The following is a 19,567-nucleotide window of genomic DNA, read 5'->3' as shown; positions in this document are numbered from 1 at the left end:
CCTAAAAGCAGCACATTTTGAAGATTGATCTTTTACATGCCGGGTTTTTGGGTAATAATGATTTTTTAAAGTAATTAATTATCATACATCTTTTCAGTTTACAGAAAGTCCTTGGCCTGGATTCTTTGGAAGAAGTCTTAGATATTAAACTGGTCAACTCCAAGTTTATCATCCATAATGTATATAGTGTGAGCAAGCAGGGAGTTGTCATCCTTGATGACAAGTCAAGTAAGTGCATAAAAACCACTGTGGTCCCATTTGATCCACTATGCTGGCTGCACAGCTCCCTCAGCTTCTTTTTGACCATTCCTCAAACCCTCAATGAAGGTACCTCCTCAGTATGTATAGCCTTCTCTCACTTTCATGCCTTTTAAATGATTGTGTGCATAAAGGAGATGTCATGGAAAGTCAAAGCCTCAGCACAGTCCATCCAGAGGCTAGTTCAATGTTTGTCACACTGGGCATTAAGTGGTTCTATATTATTCACAGAAAATCCCTGAAAAGTAGGTAAGTTTAAGACCTGAGTGCTTAAGTCAGTTAGAACTGGGTCTTGGAGATTAATTTTAGGTTTCAGGTGAGTTTGACTGATTTTAGATTCTCCCCGACCTTTTCATTATGGAGTCTCTGTGGTAGATTTTCCAGAATAGTCTTGGTTTATGTCGGTTTTTTTTGTTTTTTTTTGTTTTTTGTTTTTTTTTAATTAATAAGGGTAGTTCTGTAAATGCTGAAGGTGCTTCAATTTTTTTTATACCTTTTATTCCAAGCCAGTTTACAAATCAGGAAAAAAAGACATTAGGCAGCTGCCTATCCTCTTTTTTTGTTTGGAAAAATAAGGTCATGGTACCCATTGTGGGCCAGAATCCCCGAACTGATTTACTGATTTTAAAGCTTACTTCGCTTGGATCAGGGATGGACCAGAATTAGATGGGTTTTTTGAATAGTTCTTCCTTTACTTCCAACCCTTGGTCCTGGAAATAGCTGGAACTAGAATGACCTTTGGATGTGGGAAGATGCTATAGTACTTTTGGGTTTTTATAAATTATTATTAAATTTAGAGCTGGAGTCGCCTGGGCAACAAGATGGAGCTCTACCAGAAGGAGCCTCAGCAGCTGTGAGAGGGGAAGAGGTTTTTCTAGGCCATGTTTCCTGACAGGAACAGAATGTGTCATTGAAACTTGAAACACTTCTTTCATATAGTCCCTGTATTGGGAATGAAGGACATTAAGGAAACAAACGAATTTGTGACCTTGTGAGTTGTCAGGTTAATATCAACATATAAAATTAACTTACATAGAATGATGGAAGTATTGCCTTTGAAATATATCTAAAATCCTTCCACATTCTTTGAGTGCAGCAAACATGAATACTTTTACCTACCAGTTAGATGACCAGTCATCTTTTGTCTTATCAAGTTCTTCAGAAAGAAGAGCCTCAGGTTCATTAGATCTAGCACAGTTCAGCCAGTATCTTTGCAGTTTTTAGAAAGTGGAGAAGGGGAAGCATGAGTGATGGTCCATCTCATCAGAGGTCCATCTCATCAAAGGAGGGGAGAGACTCCAGAAAAAAGGCTCAGCTGGGACTTTTGGTAGCCGTGTTAACAATTATTATTTTAATACTGTCCTAAAAGAGGTAGCCTATATTAGTATGTCAGTAGCACTTTCTTGCCCTGAAACATTTTGAAAATTGAAATGTGTAAAATGATGCTTATATTGGACATTGGACATACAGAATTCACCTTTTTTTTTTTAAGCTGTTTGCTGAACTGAATTCACAAATACAATTGATAACTAATATTTTTGCTTTTTCTGTTTTTTCTTTTCCTTCTTTAATTCCTAGGATAACTGATCTGTTAGTTTGCTTCTTTGCAATAAACTGTCAGATGTATACTTTTCACCAAAGCTTCAAAAGGTGCATCTTATCCTTAGAGAAATTTGTAGGCATGATTTATAAAAGCATATTGGAACACTGCTGCAAAAGAAAAATTTCCATGTTTTTAAAACATTCGGCTATATTAATAGGTGATTTGTGGTTTGCGATTGGCAGATAGGTTTCATATTATTTGGGCAAGTTATATATTCTTATGATACTATGTATGTATATAATTCTTTGAGTTATATGCAGTTGAGTAAAATACCTTCTTTTTATTTTCATTTCTCTGCAGAAGAACTTCCTCATTGGGTACTGTCAGCTATGAAGTGTTTGGCAAATTGTAAGTACTAATTATCCTCCAGTTTTATGAGATTAACAGAAATTAGTGCCCTGAATTAGAAAATATTTTTGCTCAATGGCTGAACATTGATTTGACACCTGTGAGACTGGCAGTTAATTATTTTGGGACTTGTGTGCTTTTAGTGATGAATTTGTGACTCGGTGAAAGGGCTGAGTTATAGAACATTTTTAAAGGTATTTTGTGCTTCTTTTTTCTAGTGCATATAATCACACTACAGATTTGCCCATACTACTACTTCTGACTGCACAGTAAAGAAAAATTAGTAGTATTGAATATAATATTGTACAGATAGCTGCCTGTTGACCGTTTGCACATTTTTATTTCTAAAGCATGTATTTTATTCCTAAAACATATATCCCTAAATATGCCCTATATTTACATCTCCATTTGCTCAGCAGCTCCTATCTACTATTGGCTTTTTATAGGGCACCAGTTGAAATGGGAAAGAAATATTTTAGACTAGTCTGACTGATAAGCAGGCTGGTTTGGAAGGAGAAGAACTTGGCGTGCAGAGAAACAAGAAGGGATGTTTCAGTAATTGGATGTAAAACGAAGGGGCTTGGATCACAATGGTCCTTCTGAGGATTTTCATAGGCACCCACAGTCCATTTCACAGGCATGTGATATCCACGTCATTGGATGCTGTAGGCACTGTGAAAAATGTATTATAGTATCCCACTAACATTGCCATTTTTTTCTGGGGATTTTTTAGAAGGGTTAACCCAAAGAAGGAATTCTAATAGTTAATGGCTTAACCCAAACAAGTGATTTTAATGAGAAGAATTCTAGTTCTTTTGCTAATAGTGGTGACATTTGGTCTATGAGGCCTTTAAGCCTCACAGATGGCCTGAGAGAGGTACCTTTTGGGTAGAACTAGCATGTACAGAGACAGGTATAATAAAATTTTGAGTTAGTAGACTCTGAATGATTTATTTAATTGATGTTAGTTTTGTTTGATTATAGAATGAAATTAAGATAACCAAGCAGCTTACTGTAGGTAATTCCAGTCATAATATGTGGACAATGATTATATACTATCATTCTGAATATGAATACCAATTATTAGCTTGTATGAAGCCCAAGGTTCTCTGTGTTTAACTATTAAATTTTCATTGGTTTTGGTTAATATTTTGGGACGTCTGAGACATAGAGTGCTTTTAGCTTGGGAGAGTGCTTTTTATTATTCCCAATCAACCATTTGAGGTAAATTAAATTTAAATTATATCTTTGGACAGTGTTGGCAATGACGAGATAGAAGGTCTAAATGCAAAGTTAAATTACCCATTTCTAAATTCCTGGCAAACCAAGCATTTGGTAATTGATGAACTGGGAAAGAATAGAAGAAGCCAGTATGACAAATCTAGGCTATAATATGTTGTATAATGTATATTAAGGTGGGATTATGATACAGATTTATCAGTGATCAAAATGTTGTGAAGAGTGTAACTTTTCCTGCAAGTAAGATGTATACATAAAGCCACAAAAACTTCTGCAGGAATATTATAATAATTGGAATTACTTATTAATGGAGAGGAAAGATGTAAAGAGCAACTTAATAATGTTCTCCATGTGTGTGGTGGTGTTATATTATTAGGTGGAAATTCTTGAGAACAGGGACATGTCTCACATGTATCAAGTGCAGTGTTTTACAGATAGTTGGCATATCCATAAAAATGCTTATTTATGTTTCAAAGACAAAGTGACCAAAAGGCAAGAATATCCTTTTGAATAGTTTTGTGACATTATTAAATTTTCCAAATGCTCCTTGGCCCCTTGAGTTTACTTTGAGTCTATCAAAGTGATGACCTGTTACTTATCCTTCTTATCCTTATTGAGTCTAGGTTCCCATTACAGTCATGTAATAGGGAACAAAAAGGATAGGCTGGCTGGTTTATGTGATATTTTGAAGGCTTCTTGCCTCCTTTTCTGTAAATTTCCTGCCTACCTCTTTCTCTGAGGCCCATTGGTAGACCATGTGCACATAGGCCTGCATTCTTTCCTTGTCCAGCCTCATGGTTGGCCACAGGATGATGAACTGATACTAAGTATAAAACCAGGTTAACTGTGTCTTCTTTGTGCATGTACATTGCATTCAATAAAAAAAAAACAAAAAACAAAAACAGATACAGACAACTTTTTTCCAAGATCTGTCAGGAATAACATTTATAAAAGCTATTCTGAAGTTCAAGATGATTAAGAAACAGAAGATCTTAGAAATATGGCCTCCTCTCATGGGGCCTACTATGCATTTGCATTTGTATGGAAACTGTTTTTGTTTTGTTTTTGCATATTTTTAGCAAGAATGATGAAATGTTTGTTCAGGGATACAGCTGCTTACAATCAACCGCATACTTCTCTTGGGAGGAAGTAATTCATGGCATTATGGATTACTGAGACATTAAACTAATTGTTTCAATCGATGAAGCTTGGAGTATTTCAAAGGAGGAAGCAGGCAAGAATGATGGTTATGTTGGCTGCTAGGTTAACATGGTACCACACAAGAGTCTCTCATAATTTTCATTATTTTAGTCAATCAAATTAAGTTATTTTATGACAAGTGTATACAGAATATTAAAAGGTGAGAGGGTTTTTAAGAAGACCAAGAAAAAGCCATTTTCACTTTGTCCCATTGGCCTTGGGATGTGAAGGCCCAGAATGTTTATCTGTTCTTTTTAGTTTGATCCTTTCTCTTTAGTTACAGTGGTGCTGGAGGAAGGCTTTCTTTTAGTTTTTACTGGCTTTATCTTTCACTCTCCTCTGAGGGTAGAGCTCTGTTTGGATCTAGTTGTTTAGTCTTGTATTCTGCTGGCCCAGAACCGGCCATTGCACTTGCACTGCTTCTCCCTTCCACGCTGTCAGAGCAATTGAGAAGACTGGCCAAACTCTCCCTCATGAGGCTACTTGCCATTTCCCCAAGGCATGGGCAGCTCTGGTTTGTCTCTCCACTTGACAATGTCAATCTGTAGTCTGTGTGTGGATTCTTGGGGGCATTTACTGCTATATCTGTAGAGGGCTAGGCATTTCTTCTTGTTCCTCTTTGGTCCCAGATACAACTGGATCTTTGCCTTGCTGTCTGCATGGGATATGGCTGGGACCACGTTGTTCCAGGCTTTTTATTGTTACCCTAACTTTGGAATATGCTTTGCCTGATACACTATCTTTTAAAGGTTGGTTGGGGATCACATAGAGTTTTACAATCAAAATGAATCACAGGACCCAGTGTAAAATCTCCTTTTTAGAATATCTTTATGAAAAAGAGTGTAAGTTTTTATTAGTCTGAAATAATTTAGTTAGAGGCAGACATCGATTAACTCAACTCTGATTCTAGGATTTCATAATATAGCAATGACAAAATACTAAAAAGCTTTGAAAATTGCTTTATAACTTGTCTATTACATATGTGAGATAATTATCACCTTGGTCAACTGTGTCAAGCCTAGGAAAACATCGAATATTTCAAACAAAATAATCATTGTCTACATTTAATAAAAATGCCTTTCAGAAGATGTAAAAGAAAAGAGTGGGTTTCTCTTAAAATGCAAGTAAGCCATTGATTTTCCTCCTTGTTTTATAATAGATTTCGATTTAGACATAAAGTATTCATGTAAGCAAATGTATAATGTCCTTTTAAATAACATCAATTTTCCCCATGAAAACTTTTGTGATCTTGACTATCTATACACACCATACATATGCACAGAGACTAATCCTCATAAGTGATCATCCCAGTAATGTTTCTTCTTTCTCTCTTTCTCTTTTTTTAACAGGGCCTAATTGTTCAGATTTGAAGCAGCCTATGTATTTAGGATTTGAAAAGGATGTCTTTAAAACTATAGCAGATTACTATGGTCACTTGAAAGAACCTCTACTTACATTTCATCTTTTTGATGCCTTTGTCAGTGTATTAGGTAAGTTGGAATATAATGAACGTGTGTCTGTATTATTGATATGGAATCATTTCATTTTCCAGTGTCTTGAGATTTCCATTAGTCAAACCTCCATAGCGTTTCTAAAATAAAAATGGATGAGGTGCTTGCCTGGTTACAGTCCTGCTCTGTGAAGGAGGAAAAGAAAATGGTTAAGCTCTGTTAAGAAGCTGAAATCAAGGACCAATAGTTTTTACTTGATAAGAAAGAATAATATGCTATGTGTCACTTTTGTGCAAAACAGTACAACTTCTTTGGTAGAGAAGAATGTCAGTTTGATATTGACTGTTGCAGTAGATCTACTACTCTGGATGTGCCTTTATGAACAGTCATGTATGGGAGACAGATTTTCATTTAGAAATCTAATTTCTTTTCATAGAAGGAACAGGTTTCTGTAGGGCTATTTGTTATTTGTAACATGAAAAATAAATATAGTAACTTTATCATTCTCTGAAACTTGTTACTGTTCTTCACATAGATCTGTATGCCAGAATTTATAGTGTCACAAAAGCAGGGTAGAGAGGAAAAAAAAATCAATGTTATTGCTGTAGGCCTTTGTGGTATTGTTCCTTTCTTCTTGCATATCAGATTTTCCTGTTGCTATTGTGATTGTTCAATAAATATTATTCTTTTATTGTTTGCTTTAATGACTGATCATTGTGTAGATATCATACTCTGTTATGTAAATTTGTAGGAATTTGCATGCTCTTGTTCCTGAGTACTGGGGGGCTTAGCCCCCTGCCCTGCCCCGCCCTGCCCTTTCTTCTGCTTTCCATCTTATTGGAAAGTATGGATGCTACCATAGAAAATACTCATAGTATGAGTAATTTACCTGATCTCATAGTACAGTACTTTAAATTTTAAGATTCTATAAGTTTTCTGATAAGAAGAAACAAAGTACAAAACTATAAATCATGCGCATAAGAGTGAGTTTGTTTTTAGAGGGATTAGTATTGGGAACAGATGAAAGGATTAGGCCTGTTACAGGTGTTTGAGACCACTGGGCTGTCTTGGTATTTTGTTTTCAACCAAAGAGGATCGAGTGCTTATGTCCTTTTGAACATTGTACCTAATGATGAATACTTGCTGTTGTTTAATATGCATTTGGACTCATTGAGTAGATTCTTTTAGCCACTCACTGCCATGTGCCACTGGTAAAATAAGAATTCTAAGGACTGGAATAAAAATTACTTAGGTTTTCTTTTCATTTTCCATTTTCATAATGTTATGTAGTAAAAATGATCTGGTTTGGAAACACAAGTACTTGGAACTTTTTTTGGAGAACAGATTCCAGTTTGAATCAGCTGTGTTTATGACATCACTGGTCTGTTCTACCACAATTGTTCATTTTGATCTCTGCTAGGAATTAAAGCTGATTATTTCCAAATTGATGTCAGAATCAGCCTCCTTCTAAAGTATCACTTATACAGGGTTTAGGGTGGAGAAGGATGGATAGATTGGAGAATTTTGGCAGTTAAGTATCAGCAAGAATAGACTAATGTGTGCAGATAGTCAAGATTTATTATCCTTCTCTGATCCAGTCCTTCTCAAGTGAACATGTTTGAGACACCTTGCATTGAAAACCATATATTTTAGATCCTTATGTAGTAAAAGGAGAAATATAAGGACATATAGATTATCATAAATTTGATCATCATTTGATCAATGAAGATCATCTAGTATAGTAATCTTGTTAAGAGTCTGTGGGAAAAGGTGTTATATATAGATATGTGCAAAGCAGATATATAGGTTGAATCTTGGTGTGGTTGACTCAATTCTTCAAACTTTTTGACTTACTTGGACTGCAGTAGGATGCTATTAGATTAGATAAGTAAGTAATAAAGTAGGTAATCAGCATACTTTGTGTAGCACCTAAAAATCCTATAGCATTTTCAGTGGAAATAGTTTTCAGTTTAATTAATGGGCTTTTTTGAGGCTGATTCCTTTGCTTCTAGAATGAAATAATGCTAGCTTGATGTAAAAGTTGTGACCTTGAGAGCTGTTAGTTATTGATATATGAAAAAAAAAATCTAAGAGTTCTTAAACAAAAAAAAAAAAAAGAAAAAGAAAAAAGACTTTTTGGAGAAATGAGAATTATTCTTTAATCACTAGAAAATGATTTAATTTGGGTCAGCAGTCTGACCAAACAACATAGCTGTATATAATAATAAATTTTCATTTCTAAAATGTCAGTTTGTTATTAAGATAGAATTTGGCTGACTCTTAAGTGGGGTGAATGAGATGGTATAGCATCCTTCACTCCATTCCATGTGTACCCTAAAATCCACTGAGCTGTGTAGCTTGCTGTAATTTGTCATATTGAGGAAAAATGGACACCCGTAGGAGGCACAAAAAGGCATAGCAGCAGGGGATGGTGTTTGGACAGTTGAGAGACTTGTGGGTTGTATAATGTTATAGTCTTAGTTCCCAAACTGGTGATCTCTGGGCCAGATCTGAGTTATAAATACATCTGATTTGACCTCTGTGTTTTGTTTTGTTTTGTTTTGTTTTGTTTTGTTAATGTGTATTTATTTTTGAGAGAGAGAGACAGAGAGAGATGGAGACAGAGTATGGGCGGGGCGTGGGAGAGGGAGACACAGAATCAGAAGCAGGCTCCAAGCTCTGAGCCATCAGTGTGGCTTGAACTCACGAACTGCGAGCTTGAGCTGAATCAGACGCTCAACCGACTAAGCCACCCTAGCACACCGACCCCTGTGTTTTAAAAAGAAAATGTAATTAATTGCCAAACTTTAAGAAACAGGAAGTTCAGGTAAGAATTTGTAAATTTGTGAAGAGAAAAAGTGGAAAATGTGGCTGCTCTGGGCTTGAATTTACATGGGCACCAACTGTTGCATCTGTGTGGCTAGTGCCGCCACTAGAAGGAGCAAGTGTTCCAGGGACACAAACTCCAATTTGCAGTGCTTCCCACTGCTTCTCAGACTCTCAAGCTAAGTTCACTTGACTCTTTGCTCATTTATCCCTTTTGTCTGCTCCTGCAGGCACTTGGGCTTTTGGCTCCTGGTTTATTTGCTCAGAGGCTGGAATACTGAGTAGCTCTTTCCTGCTCTCTACCTTCTAAAATGTCAAGTTTAGAAGATGCCATTGAAATTCACTAGATTGATCGTACACTGGATTATCAAACTAAATAGCTGAGATCTTCTATGTATTTTTTAAGCCAGAGACACCTATAAGGGTTAACTTTCCAATCTTTGATTCTTTTGTCTGATGACTTCTCAGATATCCTGTGGAGCTATATGCCATCATGGACTTATTACCTCTTGTTATGTTCTTCAAGTTATCTTAGGGTCTGTGTCCCATAGTAATTCTTAAGGGAAAACAATTCTTTTTTTCAGAGAGTGCCTGGTTGGTGTGCTTGACCAGACAGAGGGCTCTTGCCCATGTTAGTGCAAAGTTCTTGCTGGTGGTTCTCTTTGCTCTCAGAGCCCAGGGCTTATGGCTGGAGTTTTTGAAGATGTAGATGAGCCAAGGTAAGGATGTTGAATCACCTCCAAATAAAATGACTACTGTTAAGTCAATTGCTGGAATAAAGTGGGGTTAGCTGCTCCTTAAAGATAGCAATTTAGGGAAGTGCCTAGGTATTTCTTGGCTATAACAAAATATCTAAGCTGTTTGTAAATATACCAGTAATCACTAGGATAGCTGGTAAAACTTCTGGGGGAAAAAACTTAAGACTTTTCTCATACCATTCATCAGGATAAATTCCAGCTGAATTAGAGAATTAAACGTAAAAAATGTACATCTAAAATATAGTTGATGTTGGGTGGGTGAAGGACTTTCTCAGCCTGAAAGCAAAAGAAGTCATAAAAGTCCTATAGCAGTTTGGGACTCTTCATGTAGGAAAGGGCATCATGTTGTGGTAGGTGAATCTGTGTCTACTTTTAAGCAATTCAAAGACGACTTGTTTGTGTTTCCTTAAAAGCCCCTAGAAAAATAGTCTCTCTTGATATGTCTTTCTTTAGGCAGGGAGTTCTGACCAATTGATGTGTAGTCTGAATTCTTTTACCTTAGTATAAACCTTATCCTTTTTATACCTCTTCTCTGTGAAAATGAAACTTTTTTTTTTTTTTATTCCTTTCGTTGTTCGAAAAACTTGAGTCTTCTTGAGTTTCTCCTTCTCTGGCTGAACAGACTCGATCCCCCTGGCCTTTTGGGGAATGCTGGGCCCTTTCAAAAGTCTTCATATTTTACTATTTTTTTTTTTGAAGCTCCCATAAGGGTTCGCTTATTGATAACATAGCATATATTAGTAGAAATGCCATTTCTACTTTACAGAAATAAAAATTTGTGTTTGTAATGATTTGAGAATGGAAATCTGATGTAACCACTGGAGAATGGGAAGGAGGGTGACAAAGGTAGTTGTCATACAAAGCACTGACAACTCTGAAGCCTGTCATGTGATCTTCATGGCTGAGGTGTCACCTAATCTCTAATCATAGAGAATATTATTTTAATTTTACTTATTTTTATCATAAGGAACACTTGGATTTTTTTGAGTATTCAATTATTTATTCACTCATCCTTCATCACTGGGGCTAAATAATGAAATGTTTCTTTTCATTATTTTATTCTTTTTTTGTTTGTTCATTATTTTATTCTTATTTTACCAATGGAAACATCTCCAAACTCAAGAACTTGGTTTGTTCACTGAGGTGTACCCACTTAGATGACTCACTCTGCCTTTCTAGACCCTGGTTTTTTCATTGGTAAATGGCAGTAATGCCTACTATATTTGTAGATATGAAAACATGAAATTTAAAGTAGTGGGTTACACTTGTTTTCCTACTGAGTTTCATTTTTTTTGTTTTGAAAAATACAAAAAAAATGGCAAAATGTGTAAATTAAGATAGGATAATCATATGTTGCTAGCTAGCCATATCTTCTTTCAAATGATAGCAAGATTTTTTTAATGTGAAACTACTTGTGATACATCTTTATAATCCATGATTGGGATAAGCACTAGTATATCACTCTGAAATGCAAGAAACGAGTTACCTTTGGGGCTGCCAAAGGTACTTGTCATTTTCTTGCAAAGGAAGACTCAGTATTTTTATGGTGATGTTGAGGTTGAAGAAATGATGAAAGATGAAAAGTTACTCTTTTAGCTTTTGTTCAGCAAAGTGAAATTAATCCAAAGAATAAAGTAGTTAGTCTTTTAAACTCTTTGGTTATAAAATGAGGAGAGCCTACTAATATCCCTCAGGAGCTCTTAAAACCTAAAACACCCCCCAAGAAGCTCTTTAAAATCAGTAGTAGTTTATGATCTTGAAGAATCCAATAGTACTTGTTGAAGATGTGTTTTGAGTTCAACTGTATACCATCATGTGTATTTTAAAACTAAATTCTCTTGCAGTCATTTCCCCGAGTTCTGTAATGTGCTTTTGTCAGTAACATTTTATGAAAGAAAATAAACGTAATGGTCAGCAATGAGAAAGAAGTTAGGAAACAGAGAAATCAGATTAAACTGTTTTTGAGAATCTAAGTATTCTGCATGTGTTTGAACTGAGGAAAGCATTATGTCGCACTCCAACATTCAAAAGCAGAACTAAAAGTGAGTCCTGCTTTGACATTTGGACAGATTGAAAAATAACATCCTTGGAACTGGTTGCCAAGAAGGGCTGAAGTATTACAGGCGCTTCAAATCTCAGCTTTTCCCCATACGTCTTCCCTTTGATCATATTCATACTACTTCATAGATGACCCATGTGCTAAGGATTTCCACTCCTTACTTTCATCCTCTATCTGTCTCCTGAGCTCTGACCAGAATATCTCTTTGGCTCTGGCTGTGTATTCCTGGATGTTCGTTATACAAGAGCCTTGGTTCAAATTCAGGCGTCTCTGTAAGCCACAATTTCAGAAACTGTGTGTTGGATGTGAATTCTCTGTAGTAGAACAGTGTTAAAAAGACAGAATATACATAGTAGGTATATTTGTAGACTTTGTTTTAAATACCTTTGTATATGCGTATATATTGTGATGTAACATATATTTCTTAATTTTTGTTGTAAAAAATTTTTGAAAAAAAACCCTACTTTAAATTTCATCTCCATTTACCTACATAGTAAGATGACTATGAGGATTTAATGAATGAGAAAATCTCTCAAAGTGTAATATTTCTCAGATATTACTAGTAATAGTAGTGAATGGTGAAAGATGCTTATGCTATATGTGGTTTGTCCTTTAAACTTCGATAAAAAAAAATAACTTTTTACTTATGGATCATATATATTTTTTTAAGTTTATTTATTTTGAGAGAGAGAGTGTGGGGGAGAGGGAGAACACAAACACAGAAGAGGCAGAGAGGGAGAGAGAGAATCCCAAGAAGGCTCGGTGCTGTCAGCCCAGAGCCTGATGTGGGGCTTGAACCCATGAACTGTGAGATCATGACATGAGCCAAAATCAAGAATCGGCCACTTAACCTACTGAGCCACCCAGGCGGCCCCTATGGATCATATTGTTTAGAGTTACATTCAATTTTTCCTTCTTTTTGTGGTGGAATTAGCATTTTAAAGTGGTTTGGAGGTTTCTTCAGGGTTATACTACATTGTAGTTTTACTTGATGAGAGAGAAATGAGGAGAAGAAATGGTTTTATGTGCTCTCTCTGGTATAAAGGAACTAGTTTCAGATTTCACTATGTTGAGAAATTCTCTTCTTTTTACCATCTACTTCTTGCCCCCAGTTGAAGAATGCAGAGTGATATTTTGACTATCTGCGTATGAAATATTTGTGCATATTCTTTGAGCCAACATTTCTACTTATAGGAATTTATCCTTAGGAAATAATTGGCCACATGGACAAAGTCAGTAATATAGAATGGTATTGAGGTGTGTCTGCCGTAGACCATGTGAGTAAGCTCACACCCCACTTTGCCACTAACTAGCTGTGTGATTTGGGCAAGTGACCTCATTTCTTTAAGCCTCACTGTCTTTATCTGTAAGTGGGATTAATGATGGTTAAATACCTTATAGAGTTTTTGTAAAGATTAAATGAGATAATGTTTAGTGTTTAGAACACTATTAGGTACATAATAAAGTATGTTTAATGTTAACTCCATTAATGTTAACTATTTTCTTCTCCCATAGAAAAATTAGTTTTATTATTATATATATTATATATAATATAATATATATAATATATATATTAGCTGCTCTTATTTTTTTATTCTGATTTTTAAAGACAGAAAAATAAGCTTCAAAACCACTATCATGCTTTTAAAATTCCTTTCTGTAGTGGAAGATCTTGTACTTTAGTTCAAAAAGTATTTTATGAAATTCATGTGCTTTTACATGTAGTAGACCTATCTACTCTCATCAAGATTAATGGCATGGAAGTGTTGCAAATTGCCACATTCTACAAATATTTTTACTTTTAATCTAGTCTTCTATTTTTCTCTGGTATGTATAGTGATGTGATAAACTGGGGCCCAGTTAAATGTCTTTGGGACCATGTTTTTCCCCTTGTCTATAATATCTATATTTCTAATGCTAAGGGAATTCTAGGACTATGACTTTTTATGCTATTGCCTCTTGAAACTTTCCAAAATATTTAAAAAGAATAATTTATAAAGTATTCCCCTGCCAGTTTTCTAAACTTCCTACCAGTTAATATTTTTGTGATTACAAGTTGTGGCTTTGACGTGGTTGAGCAATGCTATTAGTTTATGTCTCCTTTATTCCCTAGGTTCAATTTCTTTTAAAATACAGATTTACTTAATGGGTACTAGAGCTTGAAGACTTTTTTTTCAGGTTCCTGAAGATTTTGGTGGTAGACTCCTTAATGATATAACACAATGATGATGGATGGCTGACAGATAAACTTTTTAAACCTACTCCAAAATTATTATTTTTTTTCTTTAGGACTCTTAGAGTAGTCAAGAAAAATATATCTGTCAGTGTTAATAAAGGATATAGAGTATGGTATTAATTCAAGAGTGTAATCTTTTAATTAGCAATTAATAATTGCTGACCATCAATTTTAAAACTAAATTAAAACCAAGTAGAGTTTATTGGAAGCAGGTTGATGATTATGTGTTGATAATTATGTGTGTAAGGGAGGAAGAGCACATTGGTGTGAATCCCAGGTGTATTTTATGTTTATTTATTTTTGAGAGAGAGATGGGGGTGGGGGAGGGGCAGAGAGAGAGGGAGACACAGAATTGGAAGCAGGCTCCAGGCTCTGAGCTGTTAGCACAGAGCCCAACATGGGCCTTGAACTCACAGACTATGAGATGATGACCTGAGCTGAAGTCGTATGCTCATTTGATGAGCCACCCAGGTGTCCCCCGGATGTATTCTTGGGACAAGTCTTAACTACTTTGGCATAGCCTTTTTATAAAACATTTTGGCATTTCTTTAAAAAAAGTTAAACATTGCCATATGAGTCAGCAGTTCCACTCTTAGGTATATACCAAACAGTTGATAACATATGTCACACAACCACTAAATGTTGATGGCAGCATTATTCATAACAACCAAAAAGTGGAAATAATGGAGATCTCCATGAAATGATGAATGAGGGAGGAGCCAAGATGGCAGAACAGCATGGAAGCTTTTTGTGTGTCTCGCATCCATGAAATACAGCCAGACCAACACTAAACCATCCTACACACCTAGAAAACCGATCTGAGGATTAACACAACAATCTGCACAACCTGAACCACCGAACTCAGCAGGTACATGGTGGGGAGAGGTAAACTTGGGGAGCGAGAAGCCATGAGAAGGGAGGTGCTTTTGTGGGTGGAGAGAGGACAGATACGGGGCGGGGGGGTATGGGAAAAGCACCCCTCCCCAAAAGCGGCTGGAGAGAAAGTGGAAAATTGGAAACAGCCGCAGGGACTAAACTGAAAAGGGAGAAAGGAGAAAGAAGAGGGTTTAAATTCCATTAAGACTGTAAACAAGGGGAGCGCAAAGATTGCAACTCCACAGCTTGATACCTGGTGGTCGCAGGATATATTCAGTGTGCTGAATCAGAAAAATATGCAGCCAAGAATTTTTTATCCAGCAAGGCTGTCATTCAAAATAGAAGGAGAGATAAAAAGTTTCCCAGACAAAAATTAAAGGAGTTTGTGACCACTAAACCAGCGCTGCAAGAAATTTTAAGAGGGACTTTTCTGAGGGGGGAAAAGATGAAAATATATATATACATACCAAAAGCAACAAAAGATTAGAAACGACCAGAGAACACCACCAACACTCCAACTCTACAAGCATCATAATTACAACAAATTCATATCTTTCAGTACTCACTCTAAATGTCAGTGGACTCAATGCTCCAATCAAAAGACATAGGTTAACAGAATGGATAAGAAAACAATATCCATCTATATGCTGTTTACAAGAGACCACTTTAGACCTAAAGATAACCTTCAGATTGAAAATAAGGGGATGGAGAACCATCTATCATGCTAATGGCCGATGAAAGAAAGCTATGTTTATATCACTCAATCTAGACTTTAAAATAAAGATTGTAACAAGAGATGAAGAAGGGCATTATATCATAATTAAGGGGTCTATCCACTAAGAAGACCTAACAATTGTAGACATTTATGCTCCAAATATGAGAGCACCCAAATATATAAATCAATTAATCACAAACATAAAGACACTCATTGATAATAATACCATTATAGTAGGGGACTTCAACACCCTCCTTCAGCAATGGACAGATCATCTAAACACAAAATCAACAAGGAAACAATGGCTTTGAATGACACACTGGTCCAGATGGACTTAACAGATATATTCAGAACATTTCATCCTAAAGCAGCAGAATATACATTCTTCTCCAGTGCACATGGAACGTTCTCCAGAATACACCATATACTGGGACACAAATCAGCCCTAAGTAAGTACAAAAAGATCAAGATCATACTGTGCATATTTTCAGACCATAATGCTATGAAACTCGAAATCAACCGCAAGAAAAAATTTGCAAAGGTAACAAATACTTGGAGACTGAAGAACATCCTAGTAAAGAATGAATGGGCTAACCAAGCAGTTAAAGAGGAAATTAAAAAGTATATGGGAGTCAATGAAACTGATAACACCACAACCCCAAACCTCTGGGACGCAATAAAGGCAGTCATAAGAGGAAAGTGTATAGCAATCCAGGCCTTCCTAAAGAAGGAAGAAAGATCTCAGATACACAATCTAACCTTATGCCTTAAGGAGATGGGAAAAGAATAGCAAATAAAACCCCAAACCAGCAGAAGACAGGAAATAATAAAGATTAGAGCGGAAATTAATGCTATCGAAACCAAAAAAACAGATCAATGAAACTAGAAGCTTTTCTTTGAAAGAATTAACAAAATTGATAAACCACTAGCCAGTTTGATCAGAAGAAAAAGGAAAGGACCCAAATAAGTAAAATCAAGAATGAAAGAAGAGAGATCACAACCAACACAACAGAAATAAAAACAATAATAGAATATTATGAGCAATTATATGCCAGTGGGTAATCTGGAAGAAATGGACAAATTCCTAGAAACATATACACTACCAAAACTGAAACAGGAAGAAATAGAAAATTTGAACAGACCCATAAACCAGTAAGGAAATCGAATTAGTAATAAAAAATCTGCCAAAAAACAAGTGTCCTGGACCAAATGGCTTTCCAGGGGAATTCTACCAAACATTTAAGGAAGAGTTAACACCTATTCTCTTGAAACTGTTCCAAAAAATAGAAATGGAAGGAAAACTTCCAAACTCTTTCTATGAAGCCAGCATTACCTTGATTCCAAAACCAGACAGAGACCCCACTAAAAAGGAGAACTATAGACCAATTTCCCTGATCAACATGGATGCAAAAATCCTCAACAAGATATTAGCCAACCAGATCGAATAATACATGAAAAAAATTATTCACCATGTGACCAAGTGGGATTTATACCTGGGATGCAGGGCTCGTTCAATATCTGCAAAACAATTCACGGGATTCATCACATCAGTAAAAGAAAGGACAAGAATGATATGATCCTTTCAATAGATGCAGAGAAAGCATTTGACAAAATACAGTATCCTTTCTTGATAAAAACCCTCAAAGTAGGGATAGAAGGAGCCTATCTCAAGGTCATAAAAGCCATATGTGAAGGACCCAATGGCAATATCATCCTCAATGGTGACAAATTGAGAGCTTTCCCCTAAGGTCAGGAACAAGACAGGGATGTCCACTCTCACCACTGTTATTCAACATAGTATTGGAAATCTTAGCCTCTGCAATCAGACAACACAAAGAAATCAAAGACATCCAGATTGGCCAGGAGGTGGTCAAACTTTCACTCTTTGCAGATGACATGATACTCTATATGGAAAACCCAAAAGATTCCACCAAAAAACTGCTAGAACTGATTCATGAATTCAGCAAAGTTGCAGGATATAAAATCAACACACAGAAATCAGTTGCATTCCTATACACCAACAATGAAGCGACAGAGAAATCAAGGAATCGGTCCCATTTACAGTTGCACCAAAAACCATAAAATACCTAGGAATAAATCTAACCAAAGAGGTAAAAATCTGAAAATTATAGAAAGCTTATGAAAGAATTTGAAGACACAAAAAAATGAAAAAGATTCCATGCTCCTGGATAGGAAGAACAGATATTGTTAAAATGTCGATAATACCCAAAGCAATCTACATATTCAATGCAATCCCTATGAAAGTAACACCAGCATTCTTCACAGAGCTAGAACAAACAATCCTAAAATTTGTGTGGGAGCAGAAAAGACCCCGAATAGCCAAAGCGATCGTGGAAAAGAAAACCAAAGCAGAAGTCATCACAGTCCCAGACTTCAAGCTATACTACAAAGCTGTAATCATCAAGACAGTATGGTACTGGCACAAGAACAGACACTCAGATCAATAGAACAGAATAGAGAACCCAGAAATGGACCCAGAAACCTATGGCCAACTAATCTTTGACAAAGCAGGAAAGAATATCCAATGGAATAAAGACAGTCTCTTCAGCAAGTGGTGCTGGGAAAACTGGACAGTGACATGCAGAAGAATGAACCTGGACCACTTTCTTACACCATTCACAAAAACAAACTCAAAATGGATGAAAGACCTCAGTGTAAGACAGGAAGCCATCAAATCCTCGAGGAGAAATCAGGCAAAAACCTCTTTGATCTTGGCCGCAGCAACTTCTTACTCATCTTACTCAACTTCTTGCCTCTTGTCTCTGGAGGCAAGGGAAACAAAAGCAAAAATGAACTACTGGGATCTCATCAAAATAAAAAGCTTCTGCACATTGAAGGAAACAATCAGCAAAACTAAAAGGCAACCGACAGAATGGGAGAAGATATTTGCGAACAACATATCAGATAAAGGGTTAGTATCCAAAACTTGTAAAGAACTTCAACACCCAAAAAACAAAGACTCCAGTGAAGAAATGGGCAAAAGACATGAATAGACACTTCTCCAAGGTAGACATCCAGACGGTCAACTGACACATGAAAAAATGCTCAACATCACTCATCATCAGGGAAATACAAATCAAAACCACAGTGAGATACCACCTCACACCTGTCAGCTTGGCTAACATTAACAATTCAGGCAGCAATAGATATTGGTGAGGATGTAGAAAAAGAGCATCTCTTTTGCATTGTTGGTGGGAATGCAAGCTGGTGCAGCCGCTCTGAAAAACAGTATGGAGGTTCCTCAAAAAACTAAAAATAGAACTACCTTACGACCCAGCAATTGCACTACTAGGCATTTTTCCACAGGATACAGGTGTGTTGTTTTGAAGGTGGAAACATGCACCCCCATGTTTATAGGAGCACTATCCACAATAGCCAAAGTATGGAAAGAGCCCAAATGTCCATCGATGGATGAATAAAGAAGAGGCGGTATATCTATACAATGGAGTATTACTTGGCAATCAAAAAGAATGAAATCTTGGGGGCGCCTGGGTGGCGCAGTCGGTTAAGTGTCCGACTTCAGCCAGGTCACGATCTCGCGGTCTGTGAGTTCGAGCCCCGCGTCAGGCTCTGGGCTGATGGCTCAGAGCCTGGAGCCTGTTTCCAATTCTGTGTCTCCCTCTCTCTCTGCCCCTCCCCCGTTCATGCTCTGTCTCTCTCTGTCCCAAAAAAATAAATAAACGTTGAAAAAAAAAATTAAAAAAAAAAAAAAAAGAATGAAATCTTGCCATTTGCAACTACGTGGATGGAACTGGAGGGTATTATGCTAAGTCAAATTAGTCAGTCAGAGAAAGACAAAAATCATATGACTTCACTCATATGAGGACTTTAAGAGACAAGACGAATTAACATAAGGGAAGGGAAACAAAAATAATATAAAAACAGGGAAGGGGCCAAAACAGAGGAGACTCATAAATATGGAGAACAAACTGAGGTTTGGTGGAGGGGTTGTGGAAAAGGAGATGGGCTAAACGGGT

General features: G+C 36.5%; 1 protein-coding gene across 2 annotated transcripts in view; it reads left to right on the top strand.

Annotated features, from left to right (window-relative positions):
* Positions 1 to 19,567, top strand: part of DEPDC1B (DEP domain containing 1B) — an 84,384-nt gene that overhangs the window by 41,126 nt on the left and 23,691 nt on the right. For both annotated transcript variants that reach the window (XM_047877456.1, XM_047877464.1), the window contains 3 exons: positions 98 to 228; positions 2,162 to 2,209; positions 5,998 to 6,138. In XM_047877456.1, the coding sequence (XP_047733412.1) occupies positions 98 to 228; positions 2,162 to 2,209; positions 5,998 to 6,138 (320 nt within the window). The remainder of the gene's footprint in view (positions 1 to 97; positions 229 to 2,161; positions 2,210 to 5,997; positions 6,139 to 19,567) is intronic.

Source organism: Prionailurus viverrinus, chromosome A1, assembly GCF_022837055.1.
Source record: "Prionailurus viverrinus isolate Anna chromosome A1, UM_Priviv_1.0, whole genome shotgun sequence".
Taxonomy (NCBI): domain Eukaryota; kingdom Metazoa; phylum Chordata; class Mammalia; order Carnivora; family Felidae; genus Prionailurus; species Prionailurus viverrinus.
The sequence above is the reverse complement of the archived record's forward strand: the minus strand, read 5'-3'. Positions and strand labels throughout refer to the sequence as shown.